At 43.3% G+C, this 13,194-nt stretch overlaps 1 protein-coding gene across 1 annotated transcript; it reads left to right on the top strand.

The window, feature by feature from the left end:
• The first annotated feature begins 4,836 nt into the window (after positions 1–4,836).
• On the top strand, positions 4,837–12,913 carry LOC138527097 (zinc finger MYM-type protein 1-like). The gene is made up of 2 exons (XM_069638139.1): positions 4,837–4,947; positions 9,871–12,913. The coding sequence occupies exon 2, from the start codon at positions 10,646–10,648 to the stop codon at positions 12,608–12,610; it is 1,965 nt and encodes a 654-aa protein (XP_069494240.1). The 5' UTR covers positions 4,837–4,947; positions 9,871–10,645; the 3' UTR covers positions 12,611–12,913.
• Positions 12,914–13,194: the final 281 nt, after the last annotated feature.

The raw sequence follows: 13,194 nt of genomic DNA, 5'->3' as shown, positions 1-13,194 counted from the left end.
GCCACCCAATCGCCAGGAGAGCCGCTTCCCGCCATAGGCCCCCTTGCCTATAGTCATGATCTAAGTCTGTCCTATGTTTACATAGGAAAGAGGCTAACAAACCCCATAACTGAGAACAAGTATTTAAAATCAAGTAAAATTAAAAAGAATAAAATATTAAAATCAATAAATCTGAAAACAAAGCTGTGTAATTTACATGATTAAAAGCCATGTTATAAAGTTGAATTATTACAGGTGCCAATTTTGTAAATGATTCGTCTGTGATGGGCACTTAAAACATATTTTAAAGAAAATGTAAAGACGACTGTTTCAATACCCAAGAGGCTTTAATGCGAATTATGGTAAAAGCAAGAAAACATTTTCAGTAAATACACAATAGAGCAAGTTGACACTTTGATGTGACAACTTTTTGCTGTCTCATTGTAATTTCACTCTATTTAAGGGGTGACATATAAACCTGAGGTCTTTCCAGCCCACGGCTCCTAGAAAAGCAACCCACTGGCATTCTTGATGGTCAGTCAAAAGAAAATTGACATTCAGTCATTTGAAAAGTAATAAAGGCCGCACTGGAAAAACACACAATGGTGGCTGTCGTTTTCCTCTGTCTATCTCTTTCTTACTCTCTATTCCACTGTGTGTCCCTCAAACATTGCTGTGGTGCTTAGAACAAAGAGATCATTGTTTTTACTCTGAGTGCAAACCTTTCCATGAAGTAAGGACATTCTCAGAGAAAACATGGTGTGTTTTCTTGGCAACAGAAGCTAGTAAAAAGGAAATTATTAAATGTTTACTAACTTTGTAAACTGCTTCCTTTTAAAATGTTACATGTTAATTTCGAATGATCACTTCTAGTATACAGTCTACTCATAGTAAGAATGATATGCATTACCAAAACCTAGAATAACATAACAATTATTTCCCCTTATATCATTTAAAAATACACCTCTGAGAAACAGAAACAGGACAAATAGCACCAATGAGGGTTCCTGACTAATTTGCATGACTCAAAGAACGTTTGCGAATGTAAGAATTACCACTGATCTATATATTCGACAAGAATTTCACTAATAAATATGCTTCAACTACTAAATGCATGTTGGGTTTGCAGCACGTACCATTTTTCACAGCACTCACGCTAACATTAAAGCCTTTTCGTCTTGAACCATATATACTCATAAGTAAAAGCCATAGAGTTTGCAAGTGATGATACAATAACTGCATTATCTATTGGGATCCAAGAGTTGTTTTTGCTGAGATAATGGTCCCTCTCCGTCTCCCCACATTGCATTTTAGAAGAGGAGAGAAACCCTCTTGCATATGATGCATACTGGCACCAACCCTATAGAAGACACTACACAGGGAGGTGATGAAGTCAAATAAGAGGTATCTGAGGCCTGGATATAAATAATGGGAGAAAAAGACAGAAAACAATGAGCAATGACAGATCAGTGGCAGGTGGGGCGGTTTGGTGAACCTACTGTGCCTTGTTTTATTATATATATATATATATATATATATATATATATATATATATATATATATATATATATATATATATATATATATATATATAAAGACAATTCTACTCTTATAGCTATTCTGTTGAAAGCTTATGAAACTGAGGACTCGGAAGCCTAGCGCTATGCCGAGTGAGAACGACTTCGACACACTAGAATAAATGAACCAAGAGCTTGAGCGTCGCTGCGCACGAGGGACCGGGGAGACGCGGTGCCGCATTAAGCGCGCCAAGCCCTGTTCGTGCTGCGCGCATTCATTAAGCGCTAACAAGACAAAGAACGGTTCTTTCCTTCCTTTCCAATACTAATAAGCTTTGCTTAATTTTCTCTAAGATAATATTAGACTTCAAAATGGAATTTAAATGTTAATCAGACAACGGGCGCCTCCAAAGCTTTGTCAAATATAATGGTTTGGGAAATCATAATGTGCTTTGAATTATAATCTGGTGAACGGGAGGGACCACCAGGAAAGAGTTAGTTAATCTTGCTTATCAGAAGAAAACAAAATCTTTATTTTGCACGGGCATTTAGTTTTAAATCTGATGCACAATTTTTTTAATGGGAGCCACATAATAACATGAGAAGCATCTCTGTGAAAATGCAAAATAGAAAGTTAAGGTATAAAATAACATTCTCTGACTAATCTGGCCCATGAAAAGAATAATCTATCATAAAGCGAACATTGCAGAAGTTGCCATCTCCATGAGCATTTTGTGGGCAACCAACAGCCATTTTGGTGCCATTTCGGATCTAAATGATGAGCAAGGGCTCCGCTCTTCTGCATAGTCTTGCCAGTAGGGGGCCTCCTTCCAGTGCAATAAATGCAATTGGCCGTCAGTTTCAGATCATGCAAGTTCCCCTCAATCTTTCTTGACACAGAGATGTGGGTGACCTTTACCCACTGTGCTGCCACTGTAATACCGCCACTGAACTGCGGGGTGGCTCAGGAGCGAAGTCACATTTTGGGAGAGTGTGGGTGCGGGCTGAGTGCCAGGCAGAAAACTCCCCTGGGCAGAGTAATTCACCAGGCTCAGACGTCTTCCAGCATACAAGTGACAACAAGATGGATGGCAAAAATGGTGACGGGGAACAAAGAAATGTTGTGGAGGTGACATGCCTTTATAGTACTGGCTTGTCTTTGCAACTGTGTAAAGATGTTGTTTTTAAAGCATAATTTTAAAAAAAGAATTAAAAAGTAGAAAGTCAATAGAAAAATAAAGAAAAAAAGAGTGCACGAGGCTTATATCCTATTTTGGAAAAAAGGAAATAATCCTTTAAAAACGTTACCTTCATAATATCACGTTCTGACGTCATCACCCAACATTAAAAAAAATATATGAATCCTAATTCCATGTGTAGAGGAGCCTCACCTATTCCCCTGGGGCCCAGCTGTCCTAAATACAATTAAGTCCAGATTCTACACAATTGCCGGCTTCCCAGGAGCCTTTGACTTCACCCATGTGGCCCTGTTACCGCCCAAAGATCGGAAGCAGGTCTTTAGAGACAGTGGGGCTGTAGCTTTAATGTGCAGCTGGTCTTGAGCATTTTTTCCCCTTGTTTGCACATCATTCTCATGGCCAATCCATGCCATGTCTGGGATCTTGAGGAACAGCTGCCTGCCACTGCCCAGGAAGAAGGACTAGAGCCTTCTGGTGCCTAGGTTTTTCTAAATGACTCCCCATTTTTTGAAAGGCATTTCTGCAGGCACACAGTCACTCATACCGTAGAAAGCAGAAATGGATTTCAGCCAAAGCACTCTTGAATCAGTGCTTGGAATCACTCCCTGATTCCTACATTTGCATATGTGCTGGCAGTCATAACATAGGGGGTGAAGGCCTGATTTCCTGCATGACCCGGGCACGGAAGACAATCGCATACACCAACAAAGCCTACATTGATTGACGTCATAGGGAGCACACGTGTACACAGGCAAACAACATTGGTGCATGGAGGCAATTAGAGAAAGACAACAATGCAAATGGCCCTGTGTATGTACAACCTTCACGATTCAATCCCACAATTCCTTATTACAGGAGCGTCAGGATAACCCCAACACGCCTGATTCAGGACACGAGCGTCACAGTGCAGAGGCCCACTGGGAAATCTCCAGAGTTCCCTATAGGCCAGTCCAGCCCTGGTGGTAGCCCCAGCCAGCAAGGCGACAATGTTAGAGGGGCGCACACCGGCAGGAGGGATACCATAATGTGCGCTGCAGGCGTCTACACGCTAGATGGGGCGAGCACTGCAATACAAACCATACAAGGTGTGTCCAGTAGAGGCTGCTGACTCTGCAAAGTATTGGGGTGTAAATGCTTGCCCCCAAATTTCCCTTGGAGCAAATGCAGTGAGCAAACTCAAAAACTCAAAACCTACAGCGGGGCGTAGGCCGTAGGGTGGGGGGCTTCTCTGACTTATGCAATGACATGTTTCAAAGCAACTTGCACCGAGTATAGCTGGTACTGAAATGTACACAACCGTAGTCATGAAACTCTATTGTTGTGAATGTAAAACATGGGTGCATATAAGGGGCATTTCGGAATAATGGCATCTATTGTTCAGCCATGACTCAGTGTCGTAAAACCTTTCTATGGCACTAAAGTGATGCCTTATGCATGCCACACGCTACTATTACACCAGAGAGAACCCAATTTGCCAGTTAAGTAATCCAATCACAAAAATAATAACTATCAAAGTAAGAATTGTGCATTTTGTGCCAAGCTCCAAAAAGCAGGTGGAAGTAGCTTCCCCACGATTGCCAGCAAACTTTGGAACTTATTGCCAGTCCCACTCAGAGCACAAGACTCCTTCTGGATATTTCACAGACAACTCAAAACGCACCTCTTCACTCAAAGTCTGAGTAACGAATGCACACAGGGACGTCTCTATGGGGGGGCAAACGGGGCACGTGCCCCGGGCCCCCCATCCTGGTGGTCCTGGAGGGGGCCCCCGGCCCCCAGCGCTGAACACGTGTTTTATTTTTTTAATTTATGTGCGTGTGCGTGCAGGCTGCACTGCAGTGCAGCCCCGGCCCCTGAATCAACACTGGGAATCGAAACCACGGTTTCACAGATCACAGAAGTGTCAAGATTCAGGAACAGGGCCCCTGTTCCTGAATCTTGACACTTCTGTGACCTGTGAAGCCGTGGTTTCGATTCCCAATGGCAATGTTGATTTTGACTGAACAACAAGTGGGGGAGGGGGAGGAGAACGACGCAGGACCACGAGCCATGCGTTCCCCTCCCAACCTCCCCCCACCCCACAGGGAATACGGCACGTGCCACTGGGAGTGCGCACTGGCACTGCTGCGCAGCTTGCAGGCAGCCTCCTCAGAAGAACAAGCCAGCCAGCAGCAGGCAGCATCGCGACACGTGCTGACTGAGCTTCCGAGGCTAAAATTGTGTGGCTAGCTTCCCAGAGCACGCTTCTCCAGGTCAGTGTGTTATGTTTTGTGGCTCTTACACATGGCGCCTAGTTGCCATTTTGTTATGGATTTGCAGAGCAATGGACTTATTTCAGTATAGGACTTAGTGGAACTCGTGTCTCCTGTCTCTTCACACTCTGTGCACCAGGGAACATACAGTGGAGAGGTCAGGCTTTAAGCAAATGGGAGATGTGCAGAAACGTTTGACCGAGGTGATGACCAAATCTGAAACTGGCAACTAAAAGATGGGACTGGGGCGATCAGGTGACTTCATGTCAGACGAGGATGTGTGTCACAAGTGGGAATGCTATTTTTTCACAAAATGGCCAATATGGCGATTCTTTTGTCGATCATGTATTTTTCCTGTTGCATTTTTTTGTATCTTTAAATGAGGAATGGCACCCCCAAAAACGCCTCATTACTCTTTTGTCAGTGCACCTTTTCAGCCTATTTCCTCTTCCTTGCTTCCCCTTTTTGCACACGTTAGTCAGCTTCCCTACAACCTCTCTACTACTCCACAATCCTTTTCATTCAATTAGGTTCAAAGATACGGGCTGTCGCTTTTTGTTTGTTTTAGTCACTGAACACAATCACCAGACACCATTTCCCCAGTCCCAGCTTTCCTTTTTGAAAATCGCTCATATCAGGTGTACATAAATGTGTCCACTTCGAGTTAACCAAGACTACAACACCGAGAATGCATTTGTTTTGTTTGTTAAATTAAATTGCATGGTTGGGAGTGAGACTTGTGCCCCTGTTACATGGAGTCATTTGGTCATCGTAGTTTGTACTGTTCCCCATTCCTGTTGACCTTTCAGAGACCTATGGTAAAAATCTTCCTGTGTATCTGCACATGGGTAGTGTTCCCAGTAGTGCATATAATTACCGCACTGTAATTTCCGCCCGAGTTACACACACTCTTCATAACCTGACCACAAACAAAGAGGGGGAGGGCAGGGAGGGGGCAAGCAATTAGCCTCATATTCAGAATTCCTTTCATGAATTAAAAATTCTATTTACTTTTTGGTTAAATTGAATCTGTACCTCTGATATCGTTTCAATGCATCTTTGCTAACCCACTGCTCCTTATGCCCTTTTAAATGGGTTCCTTTGTATTGTGCTTAGTGTTTTTTTTTTTTAGTTTGTTAAACTTTAATTCGATCCAGAATAGATCATAAAAGTCATAGCAATAATTTACAACATATAAAACTTCATGCATAAAAAAGAAACTAACTTAATTAATGAAATACAACATCACATACTCGATTGAAACAAGTGAAAAAAAAGAAATTAATTTGAAACCCAGTTCAAATTGTGCTTTGTTATGCTATTGCATTACTTGAATGATTATAGTGTATTTCACAAAGCAATTCATTTTCCTGCTCGTAAACGCAAACATGTGGCTCTTTAAAATTCAGCGGTATAGTCCCCAGTTGACCTGAAATTCCCAGCATGCCCCTGGGCGTACGCGGGGAACAGGGAGATGATGCGCCCGCCCCTGCCCAGCCCTGGGCCCACCGGCTCTGAATGGGGGGCAGGAGGGCCCAGAGGCACCTCTCCCCTGTGCAGCTTGGAGATGTTGGCCCGATGCACTTTGGTAAACACGGATTCAAACCCCTGCACAATGGCGCTATAGTCACTAGTCCTGGGAATTCACATGCGGTATTACTAGCCATATAGTCTGTAAATTACAGAATCACATGTTCAAGTGTTGTGTTGTTTTTACATGACAAGCGCAGTCTAGCATGGCCCATTACTGCCACGTCATCATACACCTGGTATATGGTTGCAATAAGAAAGGTACACGCTGATATGTGCAGTTGCTGCCATCATTTTGCAAATGCAGCCTCGTGTCGAGTAAAAGCAGAGCTTGAGGGTTCTGTAATACGCACGCACCCGCCATATGAGCGGAGTCGCCTGAAACCATTTCGGCTGAAGCTCTGCAGCGAGAGAAACTGGAAGCTGAAGAAAAGTAACAGAGTGTGCGGCTACTGCACCCTTCACACACTGTCACAGCATGAGGAGTCAGGCTGCTTTCTTCCAGTGAGAATGTTTAGGGAGCGCTTCTTTACTGACCTCGTCTGCTTCAAAGCACAGAGATATGATACATTAAGCAGGCGCTCCCCTCTGCAGCTGTGAGATTATCAAGCCGGTCAAGTGGCACAGTGAGTAGAGCGCTCGCTTTGACATCGGTGCAGAGCCTGCTAACGCAGGTTCGAATCCCGGCGGGGCCAAACTCAGTCTTTCATCCTTCTGAGGTCAATAAATACCACACACCATGGGTAATAATAAGCAGCGCTCAGATACCCGAGGGTTCGTAGCTCTGTATAAATGCTAAATTATTATTATTATTATTATTTATCTATCCGCTAACGAAGCCCGCGACCTTCACGCGGAAGGAAGCTCAAATGCACGCATTCAATCTGGAACGTTGAGCCCCCCGCGATCACTGACGCCGTGGAATGTTCTGGCAGGCCGTGTATTTTCCACAATACGATCTAAAACCTATAAAAGAGTGTTGGGATGGGATGCACTAGGAATGCTCAGCTCTGAATCTCTCAGACCCGCAGTGCCGATGCTAGTGAATAAAGGGTTTCTAACATGTAATGGTCCCTCCAATAGCACGTTGGGACCTTAACTATGGTGAAAAGCGCTATAAAAAAATGAATGAATAAATGCTAGTTAATTTCTCATTGGGTGGACATCTATCGAGTCTAGGGCTCATCTCCCACATGGGGGCAGCCGGCACAACAAAAGATCGAATGCCAACAGGGCAAACTCAACCGGTCATCCAGGGACATTAAGACTGAATGCCCATATCTTCTCCATCTCTGTTAAAGCTCCCCTAGAGGTCATCACTGCGGCACTATATGGGGTGGAGTTACGGGGGTTCGCTCCTTGACTCAAGCAAGTTTGTGATGTGGAAGTCTTCTTGAGATGCCTTCTGAGCTTAGGTTCAGGCACCCCAGTTCCTCCTTGAAGACGGAGCTGGGGATCCCGCTGGGGTCCGAGGAGGACCTTCTGGAACCCTTTTGGATTGGATTAGACAGTCACTTGAGCCTAGTGATTCAGTTTGAGGAGCTCGAACTGTTCAGGGTGCTCAGTCACTCGCTTGGATGAGGCATATTAGTGTCTGGAGTTAGTGTCTGGATGTGGGCCACTTGTAGGGTCGCCCAGAGAGAAGGACTCATTGGAAAGAGGCTTTTTGGCACCACTGCAGGGATCAGTCGCGGAAGGCGAGTAGCTACATCACCCAGAAGCAGCTTCAGGGAACTGGCTTATTTTGGCCCTGGGTGTCATTCCACGCTGCAATCCTCTTAGCAACTATTACATTGCATTTGAGTGAAGACAGCTGTGACCACCTGAGCAGCAAAACCACAGCCCAATGTTTTTTCTTCGGCCCAATGTATGTGCCACTACAGTGGCATGTGTCTTGTGAGATCACATCTATGTTGTCCCTTTCAGCTATCTGCACAGTTTTTATACATACCTTTATGTGTTTTTAATATTTTCTCTATTTTGGATATGTTGTGTTGATTGTAATTGTAACGCTGTGATATAAACAATACATTATTATTAGTATTACTGCTGCTGTTGCAACTTGTCCGGTATATATTCACCATGTGTATATTTCAGCCTCGCATGTCCATCTAATGCTATGAATTGTATAGTGGCAATTGGGTTGCCTGGGAATTCGGACTTCACTCTGAACGCTGCAGAATTGCTTTGGCAAACTGGTGACCAGTACTGTAACTTATTGAGTGACCTACATAATCGATATCACAATGCAACTTAAAAATGCAATTATGATTTGGCAGCTGTTCATTAACCTCTGAAAACCTAGAAGGGCTGGGGCAGAAAGGGTCTCCTAACATGGGCTAGACTCTGCTTCGGCAATGCATTGCATACGATGTTGCACTTATTTATTTGCATTTTTAAAAAGCCCGGGGGCATCGAGGCGTTGTTCCCTGAATATGTCTTAGTGCGTATTTATAACGCGCTTAGTACCCAGAGATTTCTAAGTGCCGACCCTGGGGATCGAACCTGTGTTGCTTCGTGTCGTCTTGTTTCCAAGGCGAGCGTGGTGACCCTGAGCTATCCTCCTTTCGTCTGTGATGGTAGCATTTCAGTATTTGACGATGCAGTGGGCATCTGGACTTATAGGGTCATAGCTATACCTTCTATATGCCGTTGTATGTGGCATAGCAGATCAGTGCAGGGCATGTGAGGCTTCACTGAACATATGATGGAGTCCTTGGACATGTGAACCTTTTCCTGTACCTGGCAAATGGGGCTTTACATGACATTAGATTCAGCTCTCGACTCCCCCATCTGATGCCACACTTGGCATATTCCGGCAGCACGTGGACATGTGAGGTTGCACCTATTCTGTCAAGTATGAAAGTGTATGCATAAATATATATACACTCATGACAGCTTGGCAGTGCACCAGTCCTCCCCTGCAGTAGTGGGCATGGGCAAACAGGTGCTGGTGTGTCTGTGTGGTGAATTAGAGGGTGGAACTTAGCATTATGGACACATTTCGGCTGGAGATAAACTCCAAGCGTTTGGCCTCGAAAGCAAATGAGGTTTGGCTCTGGTTGCAATTCCGGCTGGGGCTCGCTGGCAGTAGTTCCTGGTAGCCTGTGTCAGCCAGCAGCATGTCAGCCAATGCACAGGGCTGGTACCTGCTTTGATAACAGATGTCCGCAGGTTCTGCCCTCACACCTTTGACCACCTAGCAGTGCTCTGATGCACTGTCTACACTGCCTGTGGATTGGACCCTCAGTAAAATGCATATACCACCACTTCAAGGTGTTGTAATGCTGGCTGTGCCAATGCACGTCAGTATTGCCATATTCTAATTCATGTCATGTTTTAAACTTCAAAGGTACAGTACTAAAATTATTTCCTTGTACTCTGCCTTTTCAGGTTCACAATCCACAAAAAGAGGATGCCACAAGCCAGCGGTTTTCAAGTCTATCTGAAAAAAATGCTCTGAATGAAAGGCTCTGCTCCTGCTAAGTTAAGTTTTAGCAAAGAAAAAAAAGCCAATCAATACATGATCTCACAATGAGGCGTTCATATGAAAGTGGAGCTCCCAAAAGGAAAAAAGTAGAAAGAAAAGAGAAGCATGGTAATCAACAAAAACTGTCTTCCTTTTTCTCTGTACAGCCAAAACCATCTAGTAGTGATACTTCTATTGAGGAGCAACCACAAAGCGAAAGTGCGCACACTGAGGCTCATGCTGAGTCCATAGAAGAGTCCACTGAGGGGTTATTTGCTGCTCCCACTTCACCTAGCAGTGGACATCTACAAATAGTGGCTAAGCAACATTCCCCTGCACCAGGAGGAGATGACGACAACCAGCCTGCAGAAATATTGGAAACTGCATCAGTGAGCAGTAGTGAGCAGTAGTGGTCATCTGCAAATAGTGGCTGAGCAGCATTCCCCTGCACCAGGAGGAGAAGAAGATGACAACCAGCCTGCAGAAATATTGGAAACTGCATCAGTGAGCGTCACATGTTCTTCCACATATCCTGCACTATGGGATCCTATCACAAACGAATTGCGGTACTATTGGATTAAAAAAGGTTCGGCAGCCTGTCAAAACCTCAACAGCAATTTTTCCAAGTCAACCCGTGTTTATGGACTTGGTGACAAAAGAATAAAAAGATGCTTAACACAAGCATTATTTAAGCGAAAAATGCGGAATGGCGAACTTGTAAACCGCAAATGGTTGCTATACTCCCCATCACAAGGTTCAGTTTACTGCTTTGTCTGCCGTTTGTTTTCTAGTACTGATTCCGCATTCAGTACAACTGGTTTTAATGACTGGAAGCATGCATCTTCCCGCATTCATGAACATGAACATGCTCCTGAACATGAAAGGTGCAATGTAATACTTTGGAAACGTCAAAAGGAAACTGGCCGCATTGACTCAGCATTAGCTGAACAGTTAAAACATGGACAAACCTACTGGCAGGATGTGCTTAAAAGAGTTGTAGCAGTTGTAAAGTTCATGTCATCGCGGGGTCTAGCATTCCGAGGAGAAAATCAGATTATAGGATCACAGCACAATGGAAATTATTTAGGGATTTTGGAGCTGATCAGCCAATTTGATCCCTTCCTGGACGAACACATCAAAAAATATGGAAATGCTGGTAAGGGAAATCCATCCTATCTGTCAGCAAATATTTGTGAAGAATTCATCACACTGATAAGCAAAAAGGTTTTCTCTGCTATTATTTCAGAACTGAGAGAAGCAAAGTATTATTCACTTAGCGTCGACTCCACTCCAGATGTGTGTCACATTGACCAGTTGACTTTTACGGTGCGATATGTAAAGGATGATGCTCCAAAGGAGAGATTTCTGGAGTTTCTCCCAATTCATGGCCATGGAGCAGAGTACCTTGCAGATGTTGTCGTCCAGTTCTTGAAAGGGGCAGGGATCCCCATATCAGATTGCCGTGGCCAATCATACGATAATGCATCCAATATGGCAGGACAGTACTCAGGCTTGCAGGCAAGGATAAAAGAGATCAACAAATTTGCTGTTTATGTTCCCTGTGCAGGACATTCCTTGAATCTAGTTGGTGTCAAGGCTGCTGAGTGCAACATGCAGGTAGTATCTTATTTTGACTTTGTTCAACATTTGTACACATTTTTCTCTGCTTCTACTCATCGCTGGAATGTGTTGGTGTCTTCTGTAGGTCGAGCTCACAAGATTGTGAAGCGCTTGTCTGACACTAGATGGTCAGCTCATGCAGATGCAGTTAATGCTCTGTGTGATGGCTATGAAAGAATTCAAGCTGCTCTTGATTCACTGAGTAGTGATAACACACAAACAAAAGACACCGCACACAATGCACTAAGTCTTCTTAAAAAAATGGAGAAGCTGGAAACCATTTTTCTAACCATTGTTTGGAATGACATTCTGTTACGTTTCAATGAAACAAGCAAAACTGTTCAGAAAGAAGATATCAACCTCTCTGTTGCAGTTAATATCATCCAGTCATTGAAGTTGTATGTACAAGAAATAAGAGACAAATTTAATGAATATGAAGTCAAGGCAAAGGCAAAAGCGCCAGAGGCAGATTACAGTGACCAAGGTAAACGTGTGAAACAGCGAAGCTCTCGTCTAACTGGCTTTGAAGGAGCTGCTAGTGACACGGTCCTTCAAGGACGGCAGAAGTTTCACATAGAAACATACTTGCCAATCATGGACTCAATAATTAATGGGTTAACAAGACGAGGTGACGCATACAAAGATATCAGCAATAGATTTGGATTCCTCGTGAACCTGAGAGACATGGATGGAAAAGAAATGAGTGAACATTGTATAAAGCTGGCCTCTTACTACCACCAAGATCTTGAGAAATCCAACCTAATTTCTGAATGCCAACAATTTAAGCATTATACATTTGAAAAGAAAGAAACCATGTCACTTTCGTGTATTTACAAGATAATAAACAATGATAAGCTTGGCCCTGCATTTCCAAATCTAGAAATTGCATTAAGAATATTCCTCTCTATGATGGTGACAAATTGCAGTGGGGAGCGTTCATTTTCAAAATTGAAGTTGATAAAAAGTGAGCTACGAAATCGTATGCTTCAAGCCAGGCTGAATTCTTTGGCTCTGTTAAGCATTGAATCTGAAAGACATAATTAAGGATTTTGCAATACGCAAATCTAGAAGGAAACACATAGTTTAATGTGGGTGATGTAGAAAGCATATCCTCACTGTCATCTCATTCTTTCTAGGATTACTTGAATTTGTTTGCTGTGCGGGCATGAACTGAAATGCCAAGTGAATTTTGATGTTTTGTTACATGCTTTTGTCATGCTTTTGTCATTTCTGTACTGCCTTATTTATTTCATGTTTTTCCAAGTGCTTTGGACACATTCATACAGGCAAAAAAGTTCATGTTGAACTGTTAGGTTTTCATTTTGTTTAATAAATGCTTGCTTAAAATCCTTTTCCTTTATTTTCTTACAAAATATATTATTCGAAAGAAAAACAAAGTGAAATGTCCTTAATATAGCATCCTATTGGGGAAACAGATCACAGATGTATAATGTTTATATTTTATTAACAACTAGATAATCCATTTAAAGCTTAGATGAGTATCTGTTGAATTAGACTAGAGATATGGAGGGGGCATGGGTGTCGTGTCGCGGGGGCGACATGGGTTTGGAGGGGGGTGGGAGTAGGACATGGGTTTTGGAGTGCAACATCGGTTTCGGGGGGTGGAG

This window comes from Ambystoma mexicanum, chromosome 14, assembly GCF_040938575.1.
Source record: "Ambystoma mexicanum isolate Mex_15411 chromosome 14, UKY_AmexF1_1, whole genome shotgun sequence".
Taxonomy (NCBI): domain Eukaryota; kingdom Metazoa; phylum Chordata; class Amphibia; order Caudata; family Ambystomatidae; genus Ambystoma; species Ambystoma mexicanum.
The sequence above is the reverse complement of the archived record's forward strand: the minus strand, read 5'-3'. Positions and strand labels throughout refer to the sequence as shown.

Coding starts and splice junctions, on each gene's coding strand:
- LOC138527097 (XM_069638139.1), top strand. CDS start 10,646: ATGCGGAATGGCGAACTTGTAAACCGCAAATGGTTGCTATACTCCCCA.